The 22,099-nt window shown below is 34.9% G+C and overlaps 1 protein-coding gene across 1 annotated transcript; it reads right to left on the bottom strand.

Annotated features, from left to right (window-relative positions):
• Positions 1 to 4,877: 4,877 nt before the first annotated feature.
• vstm4b (V-set and transmembrane domain containing 4b) lies at positions 4,878 to 16,659 on the bottom strand. The gene is made up of 8 exons (XM_051124486.1): positions 15,979 to 16,659; positions 13,801 to 14,199; positions 9,227 to 9,280; positions 7,802 to 7,909; positions 7,009 to 7,042; positions 6,805 to 6,926; positions 6,653 to 6,717; positions 4,878 to 6,545 (listed from the first exon to the last, which is right to left on the bottom strand). Exons 1-8 carry the CDS (start codon positions 16,028 to 16,030, stop codon positions 6,420 to 6,422), a joined length of 960 nt encoding a protein of 319 aa, XP_050980443.1. The 5' UTR covers positions 16,031 to 16,659; the 3' UTR covers positions 4,878 to 6,419.
• Between the last annotated feature and the right edge of the window lie 5,440 nt (positions 16,660 to 22,099).

Raw genomic sequence — 22,099 nt, 5'->3', positions numbered from 1 at the left:
AGACACGTGCCAGATGACTTGAAGTAAAGTGCCATTCAGTCACTCTGAAATTATGTTGATCAGTAGATGGGTTGTTATCTGGGTCATTTGGGTAAGGTGACGGCCGGTCTGGATCATCATATACTTCCCCTCATTTTGCTAAGTAGGACGTGTGTCATTCTGCTGAGTAGGATGTTCTTCCGGATCTGCATCCTTAGGGTTTGGAATAATGGCTATGTTTGTTTGATAGTGATGTTGTTCCAGGAACCAAAGAAATGATGATGCAGGAATACGTAATACTCTGTGAAATCATGTTTTTTTTAAAGCCTTTTTATCAGTGTTAATTTGGATACAGTTGAATGTGAACTCAGATTCTTATTCAAGATTTTAATTATGTTTTTTAGGGTTTATTAACCAAAAAGAATCAAGGATATTTTGGTGTTATTTGAGTGTTTTTAAAGTACCTTAAAAGATCTTTTGCATCCTATTTTTTTGTTTCAGTTTTTTAATTTGTTTTGTATTTTTTTTGTATTTGTACATTGTATTTATTGTTAAAACTGATGAAAAAGAGAAAAATACTCTAAAAAAAAAACAACAACTTTGAAACAGTTTTCATAGGGAAATTGCAACATTTCAACACTAATTGTATTTTGTGTGTTATAACAGACCTTCTTTAAACCTTTTTGCACACTATAACATCCTTTTTTTGGTTTTAAAGTATTTTTAATAACTTGTAAAAATTACTTATAACTTTCAAAAATAATTTAATTTGGTGTGTTTACAAAATATATATATTTTTGCACAGCACACAATAACATCCTTTTTTTGCTTGATTTTGTAATTATTTGTATTTCAATAATTTTTATTTGTTACATTATATTTATTGTTAAAAAATTAAAACATTCCATTTAAAAAAAGTTTTTCTTTTTTAAATATAATCTGGCGTTGTTTTACTGTATTTGTTTTAAAAACAATGACCCTTTTTTGCACTTTTTTTGCTTAGTATTGTAATTACTTTAAGTATTTCAGTAATTTGTTACATTATACATTTGTATTTTCCCCACTCAGAAATTGCTAGTAATTATAATATTTGGTGTTATTTTATAGTACTTGTTTTAAAGGATATTGTTGTACTGCATTATACTTGTTGTAGCGGTTTGTGTGTAAGAAAAGCACAGTATTAATAAAATACATTATTATTATTATTATTATTATTAAAACTTTATGCACTACCTTTTTGTATTATATCCTTTTATTGTACTTTGTGTTGTTTCAGATGCTTCAGAGCATGTGTTACTAAATTAAACATTAATATCTTCAACAAAAGCCCATCAGCAAATTGCTTGTGTGGGAAAGGTGATCTCAGGGCTTCTTGGACGTTTCAGAATTTCCTCACACATGACTGCTTTACTTCACACACACACACACACACACACACACACACACACACACACGTTTGTTATTGTGAATTGTGGGGACTTTCCATAGACTTCTATAGTTTTTATAATGACAAAACGATATTGTCTATCCCCTAACCCAACCCTGACCCTAAACCTACCCCTTACAGGAAACATGTTTGCATCGTTACATTTTCAGATAAACATCACTTACCATTTTTAATAGTTTTTTATCATTGTGGGGACCGCAGGCTGGCAAAAACAATGTATCAAAAACAAGTGTACACACACACACACACACACACACACACACACACACACACAGATTCTGTTTTCTCCTGCTCATTCTGTTACAATGATTTGTTTTGAAGAGTCTCTGTCCACATATGATAATACACTTCGTGACTGACGTGACATTGGATTTTATGAATTCCTTATTCCACACACTAGAAAACAGCTTGTAGAAACTGATTAAACTCTCTCTTGTATTTCCCATTAAAGGAAGGTGTTAGAAACTCTGAAGTGTTCTCTGGAAAACTGGCAAATGGAAGTTTCTTTGAATCAAGGATGTGGTTTCTGCTCAGTTTTTTGGTTTTAGGACACGTGCAGAACTCAGCTGACCTACTTCGTAAACATCTACCTGGAAGATGTTCAAAAAAAATCTTGTCTGAGACTCATCCTACAAAAATAGAAACCTTTCGTTTATGAGCTAATTCAGACCGAGTCTACTTTTAGTCTAACGTTTCACCGGCTTTGGTGTGTCTCCTCAGACTTATTATTTAGGTTTATTTAGGGCATGTTAAAGCAACACAAGCAAAGTTTTCCTTCCTCATTTGGTGAAACATTAAAGGTGACTCATGAGCGAAACAGATTTCAACAAACTCTTGTATTGTTGGGTGTAAACCAGTGGTTCAGTCGTGCAGTTCAAACACAGTTTTGAGCAAGACTAATTGTAGGATGACGAGTGTAGAAGCCATTACTCTTAGGTGTGCAAAGGCGTAGTTCATGTAAAAATAAAAATGTGCTGTTAATTTAATCATCCTCAGGATATCCAAGAGATAGGCAGAACAGTAAAGAATATTTTCAGCTGAAAATGTGGTTCTTGGTGATTCATGAAATGCAAGTCAGCAGCTGAATAAAAAAGCATATCAAGGAACACTCAATGAATACCCGTGGCTCCTGACGATATACAGTTGAGGTCAAAAGTATTTTACCAAAATAAGAGGGATCATACAAAATACATGTTTTTTTTTTTTTGTTTTTTTTTAAGAACTGACCTGAATAAGACATTTTACATAAAAGATGTTTACATATAATTCACAAGAGAAAATAATAGTTAAATACTGTGTTGTTACCTGAATGATCCACAGCGGTGTTTTTTTTGTTTAGTGATAGTTGTTCATGATTTTCTTGTTTGTCCTGAACAGTTAAACTGCCCGCTGTACTTCAGAAAAATTCTTCAGGCCCCACAAATTCTTTGGTTTTCCAGCATTTTTGTGTATTTGAACCCTTTCCAACAATGACTGTCTGATTTTTAGATGCATCTTTTCACACTGAGGACAACTGAGGGACTCATATGCAACTATTACAGAAGGTTCAAACACTCACAGATGCTCTAGAAGGAAAAACCATGCATTAAGAGCCGGGGGTTGAAAACTTTTGGAATTTAAAGATCAGGGTAAATTGAACTTATTTTGTCTTCTGGAAAACATGTAAGTATCTTCTGTAGCCTCTGAAGGGCAGTACTAAATTAAAAAAATACGATATTCAGGCAAAATAAGAAAAATGCACACATTTCCATTCTGTTCAAAAGTTTTCAACCCCCAGCTCTTAATGCATGGTTTTTCCTTCTGGAGCATCAGTGAGCATTTGAACCTTCTGTAATAGTTGCATATGAGTCTCTCAGTTGTCCTCAGTGTGAAAAGATGGATCTCAAAATCATACAGTCATTGCTGGAAAATGTTCAAATACACAAAAATGCTGGAAAACCAAAGAATTTGTGGGACCTGAAGGATTCTTCTGAAGAACAGCAGACAGTTTAACTGTTCAGGGCAAACAGGGGACTCATGAACAAATATCACTAAACAAAAAAAAAAAAAAACCCAAACAAAAAAACAGCTGTGGATCATTCAGGTAACAACAGTGTTAAGAATCAAGGGGATGTAAACTTTTGAATGGGGTCATTTTTATAAATTCAACTATTATTTTCTGTTGTGGACTATATGTAAACATATTTTATATGAAATAACGTATTGAAGTCAGTACTAATTAAACAATGACATGCATTTTGTATGATCCCTCTTATGTTGGTAAAATAATTAACATTTTGCAGATTCTGAAGGGGGGGGGATGCAAACTTTCGACCTCAACTGTATTGAGGTCTTATGAAGCAAGTCTGTGCAAGAAACTGAACATTATTTACAACATTATTACCTGTAATCCAGAGCATTGGACAAACAAGGAAATCAGATTATTTTCAGTGAACAGGTTCTTTCGGACAGTTCGTTTGAATGAACCGATTCAATTCAGTACTTCACACACAATGACATCACATATTCAGCACCCAGTAATGATGTGATTGTAAAGTGTGTATGTTTTACATGTCTAAATCATGTAAAGTGAATAAACTAGTCTACATCAGCTCACCTTAATTTGCCCCCTTCATTCAAGTGTTCAGTTCACACATGCACATATCAGCAGCTCAGTTCAGTGACTGTTGGAGAAACTGGAGCGCTGAATCAGTTCATTCATCGTAGGATCAGATATGCTGATATTTTGACTCATTTTGAGAGAGTTTTGACTGAGTAACTTGTAGATCTGCGCTGCTTCAGTTGTTGTTTCAGATGATTCACTCTGATTTGGTAAACCGGTTTATCTGGTTGACTAAAAAGAACAAGTTCAAAAGAATGATTCATTAGTGAACCAGACATCATTCTCAACCTTTTGTCCTGTGCTCTCGATAACATGTAATAATGTTCAGTCTTTTGCACAGACCAATCGTTTCGCTTCATAACACCTCAATATATCGTCAGGAGCCACATGAATACATTTTTGTTTTGCTTGTGTTGCTTTTTATGACTCTCAAAGTGCTGGTAGCAGCTGAGTTGCATTTTATGGATCACCAAGAACTATGGTTTCAGCTAAAATCTACTTTTAGCAGTTCTGTTTACTGCTTTTTGGGTGCACTATTCCTTTAAGACTACGACAGTCATCAGGAATATTAAGAGATAAAAGTGACAGAATGAAATATCATGACTGCACACATGTACTGCTTCATCTCTTTGATTTACTGCAGATAAGTATTTTTTCTTCACCCTGCTTTCTAGCGTGGTACCGCTTTCATTTCCGAAACGTCCAGAATGAAACCTCCCATTTAAACACAAACACATGTGCCTGATACAGTCCCACAAATCACGGTGCACATCAGCCCTCACAGAAACTACTTTTTTAGATGCAGAATTTGGACATTACAGTTGACGTACACAGTAAAAACAGTCAATGTTCATTCACATAGAAATGTTTAATTTACAGTACACTTACAAAACAGATGAGAAAAACAGTATATTTTTGGCATGTGTTGAGCAGAGGGTCTCAGTACGTCATTCACAGATGGTTCTTGTTAGTGGTGAAGGCGGTGGGCTCTCAGGGCCCTTTACATTTCACAGTTAAAGAACTTTCTTACACACCGTACATCTGTGATAGTGTCAAAAACCCTTTGAGTGAGAGATTGTGTTTTATTTATTCCTAAACATTGAAGTCAGGCTCTGAGAGGTCAGATCAGTGGTGCCTGCATGTCTGTTCCACATACGGATACGCCCTGATATTTCATTAGCTTTCCATTATTAAATCCAAAACGTTCTTCCATTAAAAGAAGTTATAAAAAGAAAAGAAAAACAAACAGGCTTGAGCAATTTGACAGATTTAAAGGAATTTTCCGGGTTCAACTCAAGTTGAGCTTCTGTGGCCTGCTTTCCTTTACCACAGAAATAATTCAGGCTTGTGAAAACAAACAAACAAAAATCACATTTACCGTAAGGTACTTACGCTGCAAAAAACCCAGTACAAAGATCTAAACATCCTTAAATCAAGATACTGTACATTTACTTACTGAAAATGCATGATAACTGAGGCTTTTTTGGGCAAAATAAACTAATTTTCCATTTGAATAAAGTTTGTTTTTCTGCATTTGCAGAATTCTTGCATAAATCCACTTCATTTTCATACATTTCTCAGAAAGCAAGATTTAACATCTTATATCATTTTGCTTTTTAAGTTGTAAGAACGTGTAGATGTTTATAGTGGGAAAACAAGACAAAAATACTGTATAAATAAATCATTGCACATTATATTATAAAGTCATGTTTACATTATATTTAACATTTTTAGTCTAGTTGAGTCATGAAATCACTCATTAGCTTGTCTGTTTAATAATTTGAGGACAAAACCAGCAAAGTAAACATAAGGAGATGAGATGTAACTATTTACAAATGGAAAAAAACTTGGTGTTGGTGTTGTATAACTAAGTTCATCCACATAGGAAAGTAGTCCCATCCCCAAACAGACAGTTTACACAAGTTTACAGCTCAAATAACACATCTATTTACAGAATAATTATTATAGGCTGAAATACATCAAGCGCAGGCCACCGAAGCTGCTCATAGAGATGAATTTGTATTGAACCCAGAACATTCCTGAGAAGTTTTCCCTGTTTTTTTGTTGTTGTTGTGCAAAATGTCCTTATATAAATAATTAGTTATTAACAGACGCAGTTATTAAATCTTTTGCAAATGTTGTTTTTGAGACTGTTTGGCTACTGCATTGATGTGCTTTTTAGTTACAGTTTGCAGTTTTTGGATGACAGTAATTTGAATTTGCTAAATATGAAACTTTTTTGTCACAGATAAAACATTAACATAGAAAGTAAAGAATATACAATATGTACAGTTCACTTAAGGTTGCATGTATAAAACTTTAGAAAAATGGTAAAGAATAAAATCAATATTGTGTTATCATAAATAAAGTTTTCTTTGAGAAATTGTAACGCTACACAGGCTTGTCCTCAAAGAGTATCTGAGCGTACACGGTTCCTGTCTTTGCAGTTTTGGCTTCAGGCGGCGGCTTCATCAGTTCGAGCTCAGCGTACGTCAGACTCTCCTCTGCAATTTTGGGCTGTTGGTTCGGGAGAACAGCAGGGTTACAGCGCACATAAATATATTACATACAACAACTGGCAGAACAAATAACAAATTCATGTGTATTTCAATCACGTAACTTACCAAAACCACTTTTCTGGGTTGCGGTTTTAAAAGCTTCGGCTTTCGCATTTTGTCTGCAATAGGAGCTGAGATGGAATATTTTAGCTGTTAAACTGAGATTTATACAAAATATGTAGTGACACATAGAGGTCATTTTGGGAATTTAACTCTACCTTTAGCCGGTATCTCTGGCGGCACGTCTGGCTGCTCCATGCTTTTGTTTTTCTTGTACTTTCTCACCTTCTTGGGAAGAGCTGGAGAGAGACTGACCACACTAGTGACCGTCTCACCTGAACTGGACACACATGGACACAGTTTCAGTTTGTGAAGAAGGTTATCCTTCTCATCTGCAGTTATAATTTTTCATGTTTTCTCACCTGTTCTGTGGACTTTTGACCAAATGATAGTTTTCTATTAAAAAGGAGCATATGAAAAAAACATTGAGCAAATAATATAATTAAGATCATTCGATCATCATTAACATTCACATTAAAGGAACCGTTCACCCAAAAATGAAATTTTGCTTAAAATGTCCTCACCCTCAGGTCATCCAAGATGTAGATGAGTTTGTTTCTTCATCAGATTTGGAGAAATGTAGCATTGCATCACTTGCTCACCAATGGATCCTCTACAGTGAATGGGTGCCGTCAGAATGAGGGTCCAAAAAAGCTGATAAAAACGTCACAGTAATCCTGGAGTGGTGTGGATTACTTGTGGATTAATTATTGTTAATTTGCACAAGTCTTTTATCCATAATAGTTGTTTGGTCTGATTCAGGAGAGAAATCTGCACAGATCAAGCACCGTTTACAAGCCAAAGCAGTTCAAAACAACTTTTAACTGGAGTCAAAAACAATCTCTACACTGGAGGAACCGTTATGATGAATCTCTTCTTAAGATGTTAACTGACGGACTAGAGTGGTGTGGTTTACTTGTTTATTATTGTGATGTTTTTTAGCAGCTGTTTGGACTCTCATTCTGACGGCACCCATTCACTGCAGAGGATCCATTGGTGAGTGATGGAATGACACATTTCTCTAAATCTGATGAAGAAACACACTCATCTACATCTTGGATGGCCTGAGGATGAGTATATTTTTAGCAAATTTAATGTTTGGGTGAACTATTTATTGTAATCAGACTTTTATATTACAGACAGCGAGAATCATACCTTTTAATCGTCTCTTCCTCTGCAGATACTGACAGCTCACAGCTATAGTGAACATGCACATACACAAGAGCCCAACACAACACACCAGCACAGCACACAGATACACATCTGAAACACAAGAAAAATACACTTGATGAAAATATACCCACGGCACATTCACCACTGTGTATAACCTTGTATTGAGGTAAATTTATTCATTGACCTAATGCCTTTCAAATGTTTTTTTTTTTCTTTTGTTTCTTTTTCTCTCACTAATCTTCTCCAAAATACACAGGTTTGACATTTAATGGCACAGAAGCCAAACTTAATATGAAGTGTCCTTTAAGTGCCTCAATTCAAACTTGGCGAATAATGCAAATTTAGTAAGACTTTAGAGTAATGGCCTGTCATAAATAGGTTAATAACAGTGACCTGGACCTGTATTTTTCACTTAAAAATTAGTCTCCAGATTACTATTAGTTCCTGAAGACTAATTTGGTAATACTTGAGTAATTAGTAATGCATTTTGGAGCATGGGAAGAGTTCATTTGCAAAAACAGGTAACTCCATTTGTAACAATTTTTTCATTGTGCATTCCAGTTAATCTCAATCACACTGCAGTTGGGCTGTTTTGATTAAGTAAAAATAACTAAAAAATACAGCTAACACAATAAAACACAACAAAAACATGATAACATAATAAAAAAGAAAAAAAACAAAAAAAAACATGATTTTTTAAAAAGTAAAAAAAAATAGAGTTATCTGTTTTTGCGAATAAACTCTTTGTGTTCACAGTAAAAAAATTGTGGTCATTGTATTTTTAATAGTTTTTAATTAAACTGATATCATTCAGCAATTACAGTGATTATCACGTTATTTATTTATGTATTTATTTATTTTTTACTGATTAGTTTATCTTGATTCAGTATGAATTAATAGTAGCGACTTACGTGTTAATGTAGTGCTACTCATTTGTACCTTTGAATGTCAGACATTATTTAAAAGTGTTACGATTTTTTAACTCTTTCTTTCTTTGTTTCTTTGTTTGTTTCTTTTTCTTTTTCTTTTTCACCCAAAGCTGTTGTAATAACTTAAGATCTGGAATATAGTGCTCGAGTCATATGGACTACTTATGGTTCTTTCTGGTTCTGGTACCCATTCACTTTCATTACGTGAAAATGAGTGATAGAAAACTAGAAGAGACCTACAATATTCTTTCCTAGGATATACCAAGGAAATTTGTCTAGTCAGTTCCATATCAAAAAAAGTATGTAATATGCATTTAAAACATGAACATTTTTTACTTTTTGGTGAACTGTCCCTTTAAGAAAAACTGTCCATTTGACCCATTTCGATTAGACTATTCACTGCACCTGAAATGTGTTTAGTAACACTTTCTTTTTTTTGGTCGAAGACAATATGGTTGAACACAGTTTTGTGGTTTACCTTCAAACAGACTCCACAGTTCCTCCTTTGGTTTGCCGGCTGGAAGAACATGGACTGTGAAAGGAAGAAGAGAGAATTGCACACTCATCACTGTGGCTCCAGACCCTCGTAATTACATGGCACATGCAGTTAAATCAAGTAAATTGCAGGGGCAGTAGTGTGTGGGATGACAGCAGTGAGGCTTTCCCTCTCTCTGGATACGGCCCTGGCTAACACCCACTGTGATGCCCTGAAATACCCATAACCACAGCAGCTGACGACAGTAAGGCTAGCTGGCCCAACAAACACAGCCACCTCGGCTACTGAGGAAGTTTAACTGCCTATTTGGGTGTGCAACAGACCGCTGAAGAGCAAATTTGATTCGCTTGAATCAAATGACTTGAATTGATTGAATGTGCATTGATGTACTGGGTGCGCTACTGAGCAAGTTTACTATGTTAGAAAAGCCAAGCGTATGGAGCTGGTTATGCGATGCAAACGTCAAAATGTATTTGTTTGTGTTTTACTGTCACTAGTGTTAATTTCAGCTAGAAACTAAAGTGAATTGTATGTATGGGTACGCTATGTTTAGGTACGAGTTGCGAAAATGTAGGTAGAGGCATGTTTTCCAGTTGCTTTAGTAATAATAAGCGTAGCTGTATTCTGTATACAGCGAGTATAAGTTAATTTTTTGGGATCTTTTAACATGTTGTTTATAAAATAGGAAAATTTGAGTCATTAAGCTTATTGTCATATTTAGAATCTGCCGTCACATTTCATACAGAATTAGAATGTAGAACATGTACAGCATTTCCAGCTGTCTGTGCATTCTTATTAACCACACTGCAAATGTCTTCTGCTTTTTCTGCTTGCGCATGAACTACTATTTTTTTCCCTATTCATGGCTCCAGCAGAAATGTGCTTATTTTTGGAACTCTTGCTCATGCTTGACCAAACTGGTGAGTGACAAAAGCTCTATTGAGTCATATGATTCAAAAAAGGAGCCAGATACAAGATCTCCAGTGATTCACTGAAGGCTTCTGTCACTGTTCGGGATGCCAAAAGTCATTTGTTGACGACCTCACAGATGCATGTTTCAATAGAGCAGCTGCATCAATTGACATATTAATGATTTCACTGCACGACCACAGAATATTCAGCTATGAAAGAAAGAGTGAATATATGCAGATGTATAAAGTTGGCGTGCCTTATATGCAGCATGACAAGTTGCTTGTCATTGAGCAGTGGAAATAAAATGGCCACAACAAAAACCCATTAATAATACAACCATTTATGTCAAATTTCTCTTTTTTTTCACAGAAACAGCCTTCAATAAAGGCTTTACTGATTTCCAGCACATTCTGACAAGACAAGAGTCACAAAGATCATCTCCCTACAGCGTCGTCAAACCCACAAACACAGTCAGTATTCCTTGGTTTCTCTGTGCTACTGTGTATTTAAATTTGCACCACATCCTCCCTCACATGGCAGAGACGCTCAATGGTTCTCCTTACAAACACTGTCAGTGGAAAATGTGATCATGTTTTAGGAAACAGAACGTTTTGAGCTTAGCGGTATGGTCTGGTTTTGGACTACTTTACTTGGATATCTCATTGGTTGGATGACCTGCTGTAAAATGAGGAGTACAAATCCTTATCTAAATTGAGTTGTTAGTCATGTTATGCATCAAATGGAGTAGATAATCATTCACTACTAAGTAGTGTAAACATGTCATTGTCAACAGTCATGTTGTTTTATCTTGTTTCTGCAAGTCTTTAAACTGTTTAATCATGAGTGGTGCACCGGGGTGCTTCACATCACAAGTGCAATACTGTACCGGGTGCGCTACGGAGTAAATTTACATCAGTAAAGCTGTGCATATGGAGCTGCTATGTGATGTAAACATTAAAATGTGTTAGTTTACAAATCTTTCACTATAGTCAATAAAATTTAGAGGTCATAACGTAGTATTGCACAAGAAACCACACAATATAAGTTTTTAATAATCAATAACTACTGGTGTGTTAATACTACCAGTTAGGGCTGTGCGATATTGACAAAAAATAATATCTTGATATTTTCTGGGATTTTATTGATAATGATATAGATAGATAATATTTTGCTGAGTGAGTATTGTGCTAGTATCTTAAGGACTACCATGGACAGCTGACAGCTATTTTTTTTATATTCTTTATATTCTGTGTAGTGGTCAGTTCACACTGATAGAATTTTTTTTTTCCAATAAGTTTAAATTGATTTTGATCTTTTAAGGGCATTTTAACCTTTAAAATTTGCATTATCTTATATCTTAAATTCTTACATTTGGGCTGTTACCAAGCGAATGAAATCAGCTTCAACAAAATTAATCTTTGCAATGCAGAGGAAACACAGAAACTACATGTGAAGTGGCATTTAGATGTATTTACACAGTTTAATGCAGGTCATGAATGCATTTACCTGCAGTTACAAATGCATAAATAACATAAAACATTGCATACTGATATCTGAAATAATTTAAATAATAAAAACATACTTTAATTGTGGGATTAAAATCACCAGTAGGTGGCAGCAAGTCACAGTTAATAAGTGAGTCATTACGATTAAACCAAATCATTTAAATAAAATAGATGCAAAACAGTGCTGTGGCTGTGTTTGGAATGATTTTTGTTAGCAAAATGGAGCAAAAACAGGCAAACAGGCAATATGGTGTTTAAAATGTAAGTCTCTTAATTCTTGTCTATTGTACTGTTGTAAAAAAAAAAAAAAAACAAAAAAAATCAGTATCTCATTTGTAATTATGGTCATTTTTGGAGAAGGAAACGGCACTCTTCATGTGATATTGATTAATTGTGTCAAGTAGATTAAATCTGCCCCCATGTCTTGAATTTGTGATCATTCTAAATGTATTTTAATAGACTGAATAATGCAGTGAAAGAACTGCACTCAGTGAAAGAGTGCACTGCACTCTGTAGGTGTTTTGAAAGGGTTTTTGCAAAATACTCGATAATGTCAATTTGAATTACAATATTATCGCACACCACTACTATACAAGTTCATTTCAACTGGACACTGATTTATGCATAGGTATGCCTACGTATTTTACAGAAATGTTGGCGAAGGTGCTAGTTGCTACTTGCTATTGCTTGTTGTTGGTCAGTATTACCTAAAAGGAGAGACTGCAAGTTTCAAGCATTTGCTAAAAGTGAATTTTGCAGATGTTTGGCAGTACACTCACATGCAGCAGGTCTCAAAGTTAACACATATGGACAAAAAGCCACAATCCTCCAATTTTGATTTGGTGATGTCTTTAAGTAGGCCAGGCAACGCCCACCCACAGCGAGCTCTGTCGCCCCTTTTTGGGAAACTCTGATCTAGTAGTCGAGTCCCTGACCCCGTTTTTCCTCTTTGCTGCAAACCCCTTCATACATATGGGCTTATTTTGTCTTGGATCCAGAGAGCGACAGTCTCTCCGTCCTCAGTGCCGCTCGCGTGTCTGTCTGTACAGTAAGTTAGTAAAGGAAAACTGCACTCTGCAGCCAGTGTCAATAGCGTTTGGCTGTCGCTACACCAGTGTTCACTTTGTTGTCAACTCAACTCCGACTGCCAAAAGACAGATATATAGCGTATAAATATTAGATCACATTTCCACATGTTTTTAATGGAAAATCTAACAAATGCAACACCGAAGGAGTTTCTCGACATCTGTTGCTTATGCGGTGAGTATTTTGTCAGATGTTTCAAACCTCGAGACAATTTAAGCGTCTAGATGAGAGAAACTCTCAACAAACGTCACTCACAACCATTTCCATTATTGCTTTTTCATGCATTATAAAATCAAGATTTCTTATTGGTTATGCTAATAGCATGAAAAACAAAGCAGTTTTTTAAATGAGTATAAAATTATATACAGAAGGCGAGCAAAAAACTTAAAATCCTTGATGCAGATCTAAATATTATGCCTCATTCGACTCTTTTTATTCATGTTATTTTAACCCTAAAAGTAGTAATTGATTAGGTTAGTTTGATAATGCACTGTTATTATTTTTGCCCCCATCTCCTGTGAATTTGGCAACTTAGCGCTAAAAGGTTAACGCTTTAACCCAACCAATAGTGCTAACAAAAGCAAGTCAGTCAAGTCATTTTATCTTGCGTCTACAAGTCTTTGAGCTTTTATCATAACTTGTGTTTGATAGGACTTCCTGAGCGCTTCATATCACAAGTGTAATGCTGTACCGGGTGCGCTACTGAGCAAGTTTACCATGTCAGAAAAGCCAACCTATGCAGCTGATTAGGCTGCAAACATCAAAATGTAATAATTTACAAATCATGCACTGTGGTAAAAGCATTTTAAGGACATAACATAGTGTTGTGGAAGGAACCTGAAACAGAATGTATGAAATTGAATTAAAGTTGTTGGTGTTTTACTGCCATCAGTGTTCATTTAAGCTGAAAACTATAGTGAGTAACTATAGTTAATGTTTTTTCAGAGGCACATTTTTCCAGTAAGCCTATCTTGAATTTGAGAGGCAGTTTTGTTTATTCTGATAGCATTTTTGCCAATCCCCCATCAATCTCATAACAGGATATGAACCAACCTCGGAGATGTGTGGAGGCCGAGCTGTTGGTGGAAGCTTTCCATCGTTCCTGATGCATCTTGAACTCTTGGACTCTGCAGCTGTAAAGACCCCTGTCCTGTTCTCTGACGTTCATGATGAGGAGGTTATATATCTTGCCCTGTTTCACCACTGTCAGTTTCATTTTGGGCTTGCGGAAGCTCTTGGTGTAGTTTCCGTAGAACTTGGCTCTCTGCATGTTCACCCGCACCACCAGCAGCTCCTCTCCTCCCGATTCCGGCTGAAACATCCAGCGCACCACAGGCAGACTCGCAGACCTCCGCCGCTGGGACACCTGACAGGACAAGGTGATGTTTTCCCCCTCAGCTACCACAGTGAACGGAGATGGAGTGACGGTGACGTTGATAGCTGAGCACACATCTGGAATCAGAATATAGAAAGCAAATAAAAGTGATGCACCATTTAAAGGAATAATTTACCCAAAAATGAAAATGTGCTGATAATTTACTCAGGCCATCAGGCCATCCAAGACATGGATGAGTTCATTTCTTCATCAGATTTGGAGAAATTTAGCATTCCATCACTTGCTTGCCAGTGTATCCTCTGCAGTGAATGGGTGCCGTCAGAATGAAAGAGGCAGCTGATTAACAAAAAGTAATCCACACCACTTTTTATCAGCTGTTTGGACTCTCATTACGACGGCACCCATTCACTGCAGAGGATCCTTTGGTGAGCAATCGATGGAAGGACACATTTCCTCAAATCTGATGAAGAAATAAACTCATCTACATCTTGGATGGCCTGAAGGTGAATACATTTTCAGCAAACTTTAATTTTTGGGTGAGCTATTCCTTTAATGGAGTCACAATATTCAAGAAAAAATTTAATGGATAAAAAATTTAATTAATTCAAGAAAAGTTTTAAACGGATAAAAAGTTATTAAACACTAGTAATTTCTTACACAGCATCCCAGTTGTGTAAGCCCGCAATTTGTCCCCAGACTTTAAAGAGAATTGTAAAGCAATGCACGCTGGGAAATTAAAAGTAAGAGTCTTTCCAGACCCTCTCGCTGCTGCTTAATGAGCCTTTTTGACAGGCCATCTGGAGCACATTACTTGGGTGGATCTCAAACAGACGTCCCCACAAATTGTCCAGCTCTGTATTACATTAAAATGGTATATCAATTATAATACATAAATAATATAGATGTCTTTAGAAGCAAATCAGCATATTAAAATGATTTCTGAAGGATCATGTGACACTGAAGACTGGAGTAATGATGCTGAAAATTCAGCTTTGGTCACAGAAATAAATTACTTTTTACAATACATTACAATAGAAAACAGTTATTTTAAATTGTAATACTATTTCACAATATTCCAGGTTATACTGTATCTATTTTTGTAATAAATGCACCCCGGAGGAGCATTTTTTCAAAATATAACCTTTTATCAAAGATACATAATTTTAATATTAACAAGCATAATATTATTACATTATTTATACCTAATTCTGTATATGTTCTATATAAGCTGTTTGGAGATTTTTTGACATTTGACAGATTTTCTACCTAAATTGTATAAAATGTTATATAAACATGAAATAATTACATAACAGAATATATATGTATAAATTTGAATGCATATTTATGAAATTAAGTATTATGAATCTGAATATATGTTCATTTTTAAATAAGTAGTAATAAATCAAGAATATACAGTTATGAATAGATGCTAAATCTAAATCCACAAAATATGTCACATTCACAAGTTTCCATTGGCTGTAAAGCATTTTCTTAAATGAGGGAAACAAACTGGTGTTTCATTTCTATCTGAGGATGTTGTGCTATTTATAAACTCAAAGTGACCGCATGTATACACACACACACACACACACAGGATTTAAGTTACATATACGAATGAGGAGGAGTCAGAAACCACAACATACTTACAGCCAGAGAGAAAAAAGTGAATCACCAGGAAAAATGACAAACAATAGAAAAGAAAATGTTATACTGCATGCATTTATATGGGGACATTGTGCATATGTCAGCATTTGAACAATAACTTTAGCTTTATATTCAAACTCTCAGAACCAGCAGATAAAAAAAAAAAAAAAAACATCACTGACATGCTGAGATTTTCTAGCTCTATTAAACAGCATCACAGCGGATGTTAAATACACACAGATTGCACTTACTTCCAAAGAGGAGGTTAGTCAGGAGAGCTGTTAGCACTGCAGAGATCTTCATTCTCCAGTCTGATGGGCTCCATGCAACTCCAGTTCAGTCTCCTCACAAAAAGTGAATTCCTGTACTCTTTTTTTCTCTCCTTCTCCTCTGTGTAACCCGAGACAGGACACGCTCTGTTTTGACTTAGTCTACACCCTCTCTCCTCCCCCTTTGTATAGGACTACACACTATACCCAATGAAACAGATGTCATTTCTTGTGCAGGAGGCTGAAATGTAGTTTTTGTCCAGTCCAGTTGGAGAATATCAGTTATAAACAAGATTTAGTGCTGGTGAAACGCTTCATAGCATCTTGTGTGTTTATATGCATGAAAAACAATGAAAATGTACTTTTCTTGACTAATTTGGAAAATATACAGACATAGCAAGAGCTTACAAAATTATAATAAATATTGTCAGATACCAGAGATTGGCATTGTTTATTTGGTCAGTTTTTGGTCTGTTAACAGGTTCAGTCAGTGGGTTGTAGTTGATCTGTCTGCAGGGCCCAGCAGAAGTAAATGTATTTGTTTACAATATCATTCTGGTTCTTGAGACTGACGGCCGACTGTTTTTTCAGCTGATAGTGGAAACAGATGTGGAACAGCAGGAAAGAACTGACTGCCCTCCTCTGGATAAACTGTGATATTGCGTGATACAGAAAGGTTAAAAGCTTGAGAACACATTGAAAACCTGAGAGATATAAAAGATAAAATGAAATAAAATAAAATAAAATAAAATAATAAATAGTAATTTATTAAAGAAAGAACTGTATAGATAGATAAAACTCACTCAAATGCACTCTTCTACTTTTGTGCTTGTAAACCCATTGGACTGGACTGATTGCAGGACTGTGATTTATTTATTTATTTATTTATTTTTTTTATTTTAGAAATTTAGTGTAAAGATAAAGCAAATGCAACACTCATCTAGCTCTCAAAATAGCATTTAAAGTAAAAGTTTACATTAATGTCTGTTTCTGATACTGTAGATAAAGTATGAGAGAGATGAATTTTAATTTAAGATAAATTACTCAAAATGTACTCAAAGCTGTTCATATTTTATTGACTTAACCATTAAAAATATACAGTCTAGTTTGATCACACAGTAATGCAGATTTAATTGTCACACAACAGAAGAATAAAGGAAGTAAAACATGATCAAAAATACAAATAGATTCTGCCTAAATGAAAAGACAAGCTGGTTTAAATCTTTTGTGCTCTTGATATGAATAGTATATTTCCGTGTTACGGTTTTTGTAAATATATTTTACTCGCATAAAAGCATTTATGGCTCAAAAAGCACAAAAAGACTTCATTTAGGCACAGCAGTGGCACTGATCTCCTGAATTTACATTCATTTGTTTTATAGGCTTAAACTGGCAACCATTTCATAAATAAAACTGTATAAAATAGTCATAAAATAACATAAGAATTTTCATGAAATCATTCTCAGAAGGCTTCTCATTCTCTCCTGCTCTCCACATCAGCGAACCTTTAAAATAAGTCATCATTTCATGAGATTCACTTTCAGACCAAACGTTTGTAATGATCACGGTGATGGGAAAGTATAATTTGCGTATAAAAATATTCTTACCGTGCAGATCTTCTTATTGATGCATCTTTAAAAATATTAAAGTTATTTAAAAAGTTATATAAAATTATGATTTTGTTTGAGTAAAGGAATGATGGTTAATGTTTTAATCTGATTAAAGACTAACCTGACAGTTCATTGTCGTGCACCTGCTTTCTGATGATGTACAGTTTGACTAGCAGAAAACAGATGGAGAAGAAAAAGCCAATTCCTGCTCCAATGACAGCATATTTGATTTCTGAGACTCAGAAAAAGAAACATGGTGTAAACAGGATGGTTATCAGCTCTTAATGGGTTTTGTATCATTTGGATTGTGCGTTGGTACCTGGTTCATCGCTGGATGGGGTTTGTGCCTTTACACACGTCACCAGCAAATAATCTGTAAGATATCATTCAGGCATCCTAATTTAAAACCCATCAAATTATTATATAATGTTGCCTTGAAGTAATACATAAAATCATTTTAAATAGTATTACGTTTGTTTTAGGCACATTACAGGTTCAGTCGGACTTTTTCAACAAACAAGAACTGATTTTGGTGATACTTTACAATAAGATTTCAAGCACTAGTTTAACATTAGATAACTAACTATAAAAAAAATATCAACAACAGCAAAAATGATACATAAATAAAAAATAAAATAACTAAATAAATGGAACAGAAAGGTGCTTTATGCGATGCAAGTGTTTTATGTAATATTCTAGTTTTGTGTTAAATTGGTAGCTTTGGATGGAAACAGCTATTGAACAGTTTTGTTAACTAATATTAAAGATAAATAAATACTGTAACAAATGTGCTGCTCGTTTTTAATTAATAGTAACAAGTGGGACTCATTGTATAGTGAAGTTGAGGTCAATAGTTTGCATCACCCTTTCAGAAACATTAAAATGTTAATTGCTCACCAAAATAAGAGGAATTATACAAAGTGCATGTTATTTTTTATTTAATACTAACCTGAATAAAATATTTCACATAAAATATGTTTATATAGTCCACAAGAGAAAATAATAGTTGAATTTATAAAAAGGACCCCATTCAAAAGATTACATACATAATTATTAACACTGTGTTGCTACCTGAATGATCCACATCTGTGTGTTTTCGTTTAATGAGTTGTTCATGAGTCCCTTGTTTGTCCTGATCAGGTCCCACAAATTCTTTGTTTTTTCAGCATTTTTATGTATGTGAATCCTTTCCAACAATGACTGTTTGATTTTGAGATCCATCTTTTCACACTGAGGACGACTGAGGGACTCATATGCAGCTATTACAGAAGGTTCAAACACTCACTGATGCTCCAGAAGGAAAAATGGTGCATTAAGGGCCGGGGCGGGGTTGGGGTTATTATTTTACCTAAATAGCATATTTTCCATTTAGTACTGCCCTTCAGAAGCTACAAAAGATATTTACATGTTTCCCAGAAGATAAAATAAGTTCAATTTACTCATATTCCAAAAGTTTTCACCCCCAATCTCCCCCCCCCCCCCACGGCCCTTTATGCATCATTTTTCCTTCTGGAGCATCTGTGAGTGTTTGAACCTTCTATAACAGTTGCATATGAGTCCCTCAGTTGTCCTCAGTGTGAAAAGATGGATCTCAAAATCATACAGTCACGGTTGGAAACGCACAAAAATGCTGGAAAACAAAAGAATTTGTGAGACCTGAAGGATTTTTCTGAAGAACAGCAGGCAGTTTAACTGTTCAGGACAAGTGAGGGACTCATGAACAACTATCACTAAACAAAAACAAAAACAAAAAAAAACCAAAAAAACAACACAGTAAGAATCAAGGGGATGTAAACTTTTGAACGGGGTCATTTTTATAAATTCAACTTGTGGACTACATGTAAACATATTTTATGTGAAATATCTTATTCAGGTCAGTACTAAACAAAAAATAACATGCATTTTGTATGATCCTTCTTATTTTGGTAAAATCATTCATTTTTAATGATTCTGAAACAGGGGTGTAAACTTTTGACCTCAACTGTATTACTATGTTTTTTCACATTTTATACACATATAGCCTCAAAACTTTACTGTCTGCTTTACTGTTAGCTTGTTTTTGGCTTCTTTGTCATACAAGCCAGCCTTTAGCTTTATAATGTGTCATTGTTTACTTAAAACAAAGTTTCTGATCAGGTTCCTGGAAGCGCTTACAGTCGAGACCCTGAATGAGAGGAAGTGAGATTAAATCTGTGATCACTTCCTCTAGTAACACATTACAGCACCGACCCCCAAAACTCCTCAAAAATACAACATAAATGCAATTTTACACACATTAATCTGTAATTAAATACTTAGACATTAAAGTCACATACTTGTAGTTTATCCATGAAAGATAATTAATTAATTTCATATTACAGGTGAAAATGTGTTTGAGCGTCTAACGCACTCTTGCATTCAACACACTTCATCAAACATTGTCATTATCATTTAATCTTTAATTCTATTTTCTAAAATAATAATTTTATATTTAATATCACAGTTTCATAAACTTTGAAAACGACTTACCGATGGTGAAGATAAAGCAGAAGGCTGAGCAGTATCTTGCAAGTTCAGACATTCTTAAGTCTTTTCATGTCTGCCTCTGACATTGGTTGTTTTGTGCAAGCGTGCTGATGTGCAGTTTTGAAAATTAAACCATTTCCTGTACACTCACCAAATGATTTCTAGATAAGATTAGCTGATAATAATGTGTGCAGCTCTTCACTTTCATTTCCATTAGGCTAAGAGGCAGCATGCCAGTGAATTTTAAACCATAATGCAAGATTTGTCCATTCTGAAGACCCTTGCGGTCGTAAAGCATCACTCCTGATGTTAGTGATTAGGTTCACTTGGGGTTAAATCGCTCCACCAAACCAGCAGTCAGTGTTCTGAGACTGACATGCATTGCATGCATCTGAGATCTATTGCAACAATTTGTTTTGAAACTAGAGCTCCGTAACTTGGATATGTGATATCAGAACATTTATGTTATTGCTTGCATGCTAGACCACTGAATCAACCAGATTTGACCACAACTCACGTTTGGGGTTAATAAAATTAATTAGTACTTTTATTCAGCTAGGATGCATTAAATTAATCAAAAGTGAGAGTGAAAACATTTCTATTTCAAATAATTCTTTTTTTGTGAAAAACAATTTTCAACATTGATAATAATCAGCATATTAGAATGATTTCTGAAGGATCATGTGACTCTGAAGACTGGAGTAATGATGCTGAAAATAAAGCTTTGATCACAGAAATAAATGACATTTTAACAGATATTCACATAGAAAACAGTATTTTTAAATTCTAATAGTATTGCACATTTTTACTGTATTTTTGATTTAAATAAACGCAGCCTTGATGAGCATAGGAGACTTGTTTCAAAGCATAAAAATCCCCAAAATTGTCATCATTAGTCTCATGCTGTTGTCTAGGACTTGTTACATGAGAACATTTGCTCTATTGCATGCATGTCTACACCCAGACGCGACCACAACACAGCTGCAAAAAATGTCAAAGTATAGATCAAAGAGTTGTTATCATGTTGCTCTATCTGAGCCTAAAGAATCATCACAGGTTTGAATAGTTTCTAAATGAATATTCTTGAGTAAATGACAGGTTTCCATTAACAGGTTCTTGTTACGCAGTCAGAGGTCACAAATAAGTGAGCGTTTTTCTGGAAGGAATGCAGACTCGCTCTACTAGGTGGTCAGCAGTGCATGTGTGTTCTGGACAGGCGCTAACAGGTTGGCATAACAAACATGGAGGATTAATGGAGCATTCAGAAACTGAGAAACACGCCACCTCGCCAAACAGTTTGATTTTGTTTCGATAAACTGCAAGGTGAAATTGGCCGTTCCAGCTTTAGTCGTTGGGCCTTCAAATGGACAGAGGTGTCAGATTGTCTGGTCATCACATTCATGTTTATCTGTTGGAAAATATTACAATATTATCATATGCAGTCAGAGTGACTAATTTGTGATCTGACTGGTTACAGTAATAATGGGCTTAAACAGGTTCTAGCTTTCAAAGCTGTAATCTTTTGATCACCTAATGGGTCTTAGCGCTGGTATTAACGATGTGTTTAGTGGAACATTATTGCATAACTGCTATTCATATCACTTCTGAACACTTTACAGGCTGATGTTTTTATATATACTGTAGTATATATAGCCGGACATGCTTGGAGGTTCGTACTAAGTGCTTTGCTATGTTTAATACCATTTAAGATTTAAATTAGCAACATTTTTTGTCAAGTTGTTCCCTTGTCATTGCCTCAACGTTACATCTCTACTTAAAGCTCAAAATAATGCTTGACTAGCATGTTTTGCCTTGTTTGAATTCTAACAGATTTATTAAGATGATAAAAAAGCCATCATCTAAGAAAATGAAGACTGTAGCAGTAAGTTTTACAAGAAAATACAATTTGAGTCTTTCTATTTCATGTATAATTCAGTGTTACTTACTATTTTTTTGTAATTGTTTGTGAAATTTTTTTATTTGTGAAA

The sequence above is a fragment of the Labeo rohita genome, chromosome 12 (assembly GCF_022985175.1).
Source record: "Labeo rohita strain BAU-BD-2019 chromosome 12, IGBB_LRoh.1.0, whole genome shotgun sequence".
Classification (NCBI taxonomy): domain Eukaryota; kingdom Metazoa; phylum Chordata; class Actinopteri; order Cypriniformes; family Cyprinidae; genus Labeo; species Labeo rohita.
The sequence above is the reverse complement of the archived record's forward strand: the minus strand, read 5'-3'. Positions and strand labels throughout refer to the sequence as shown.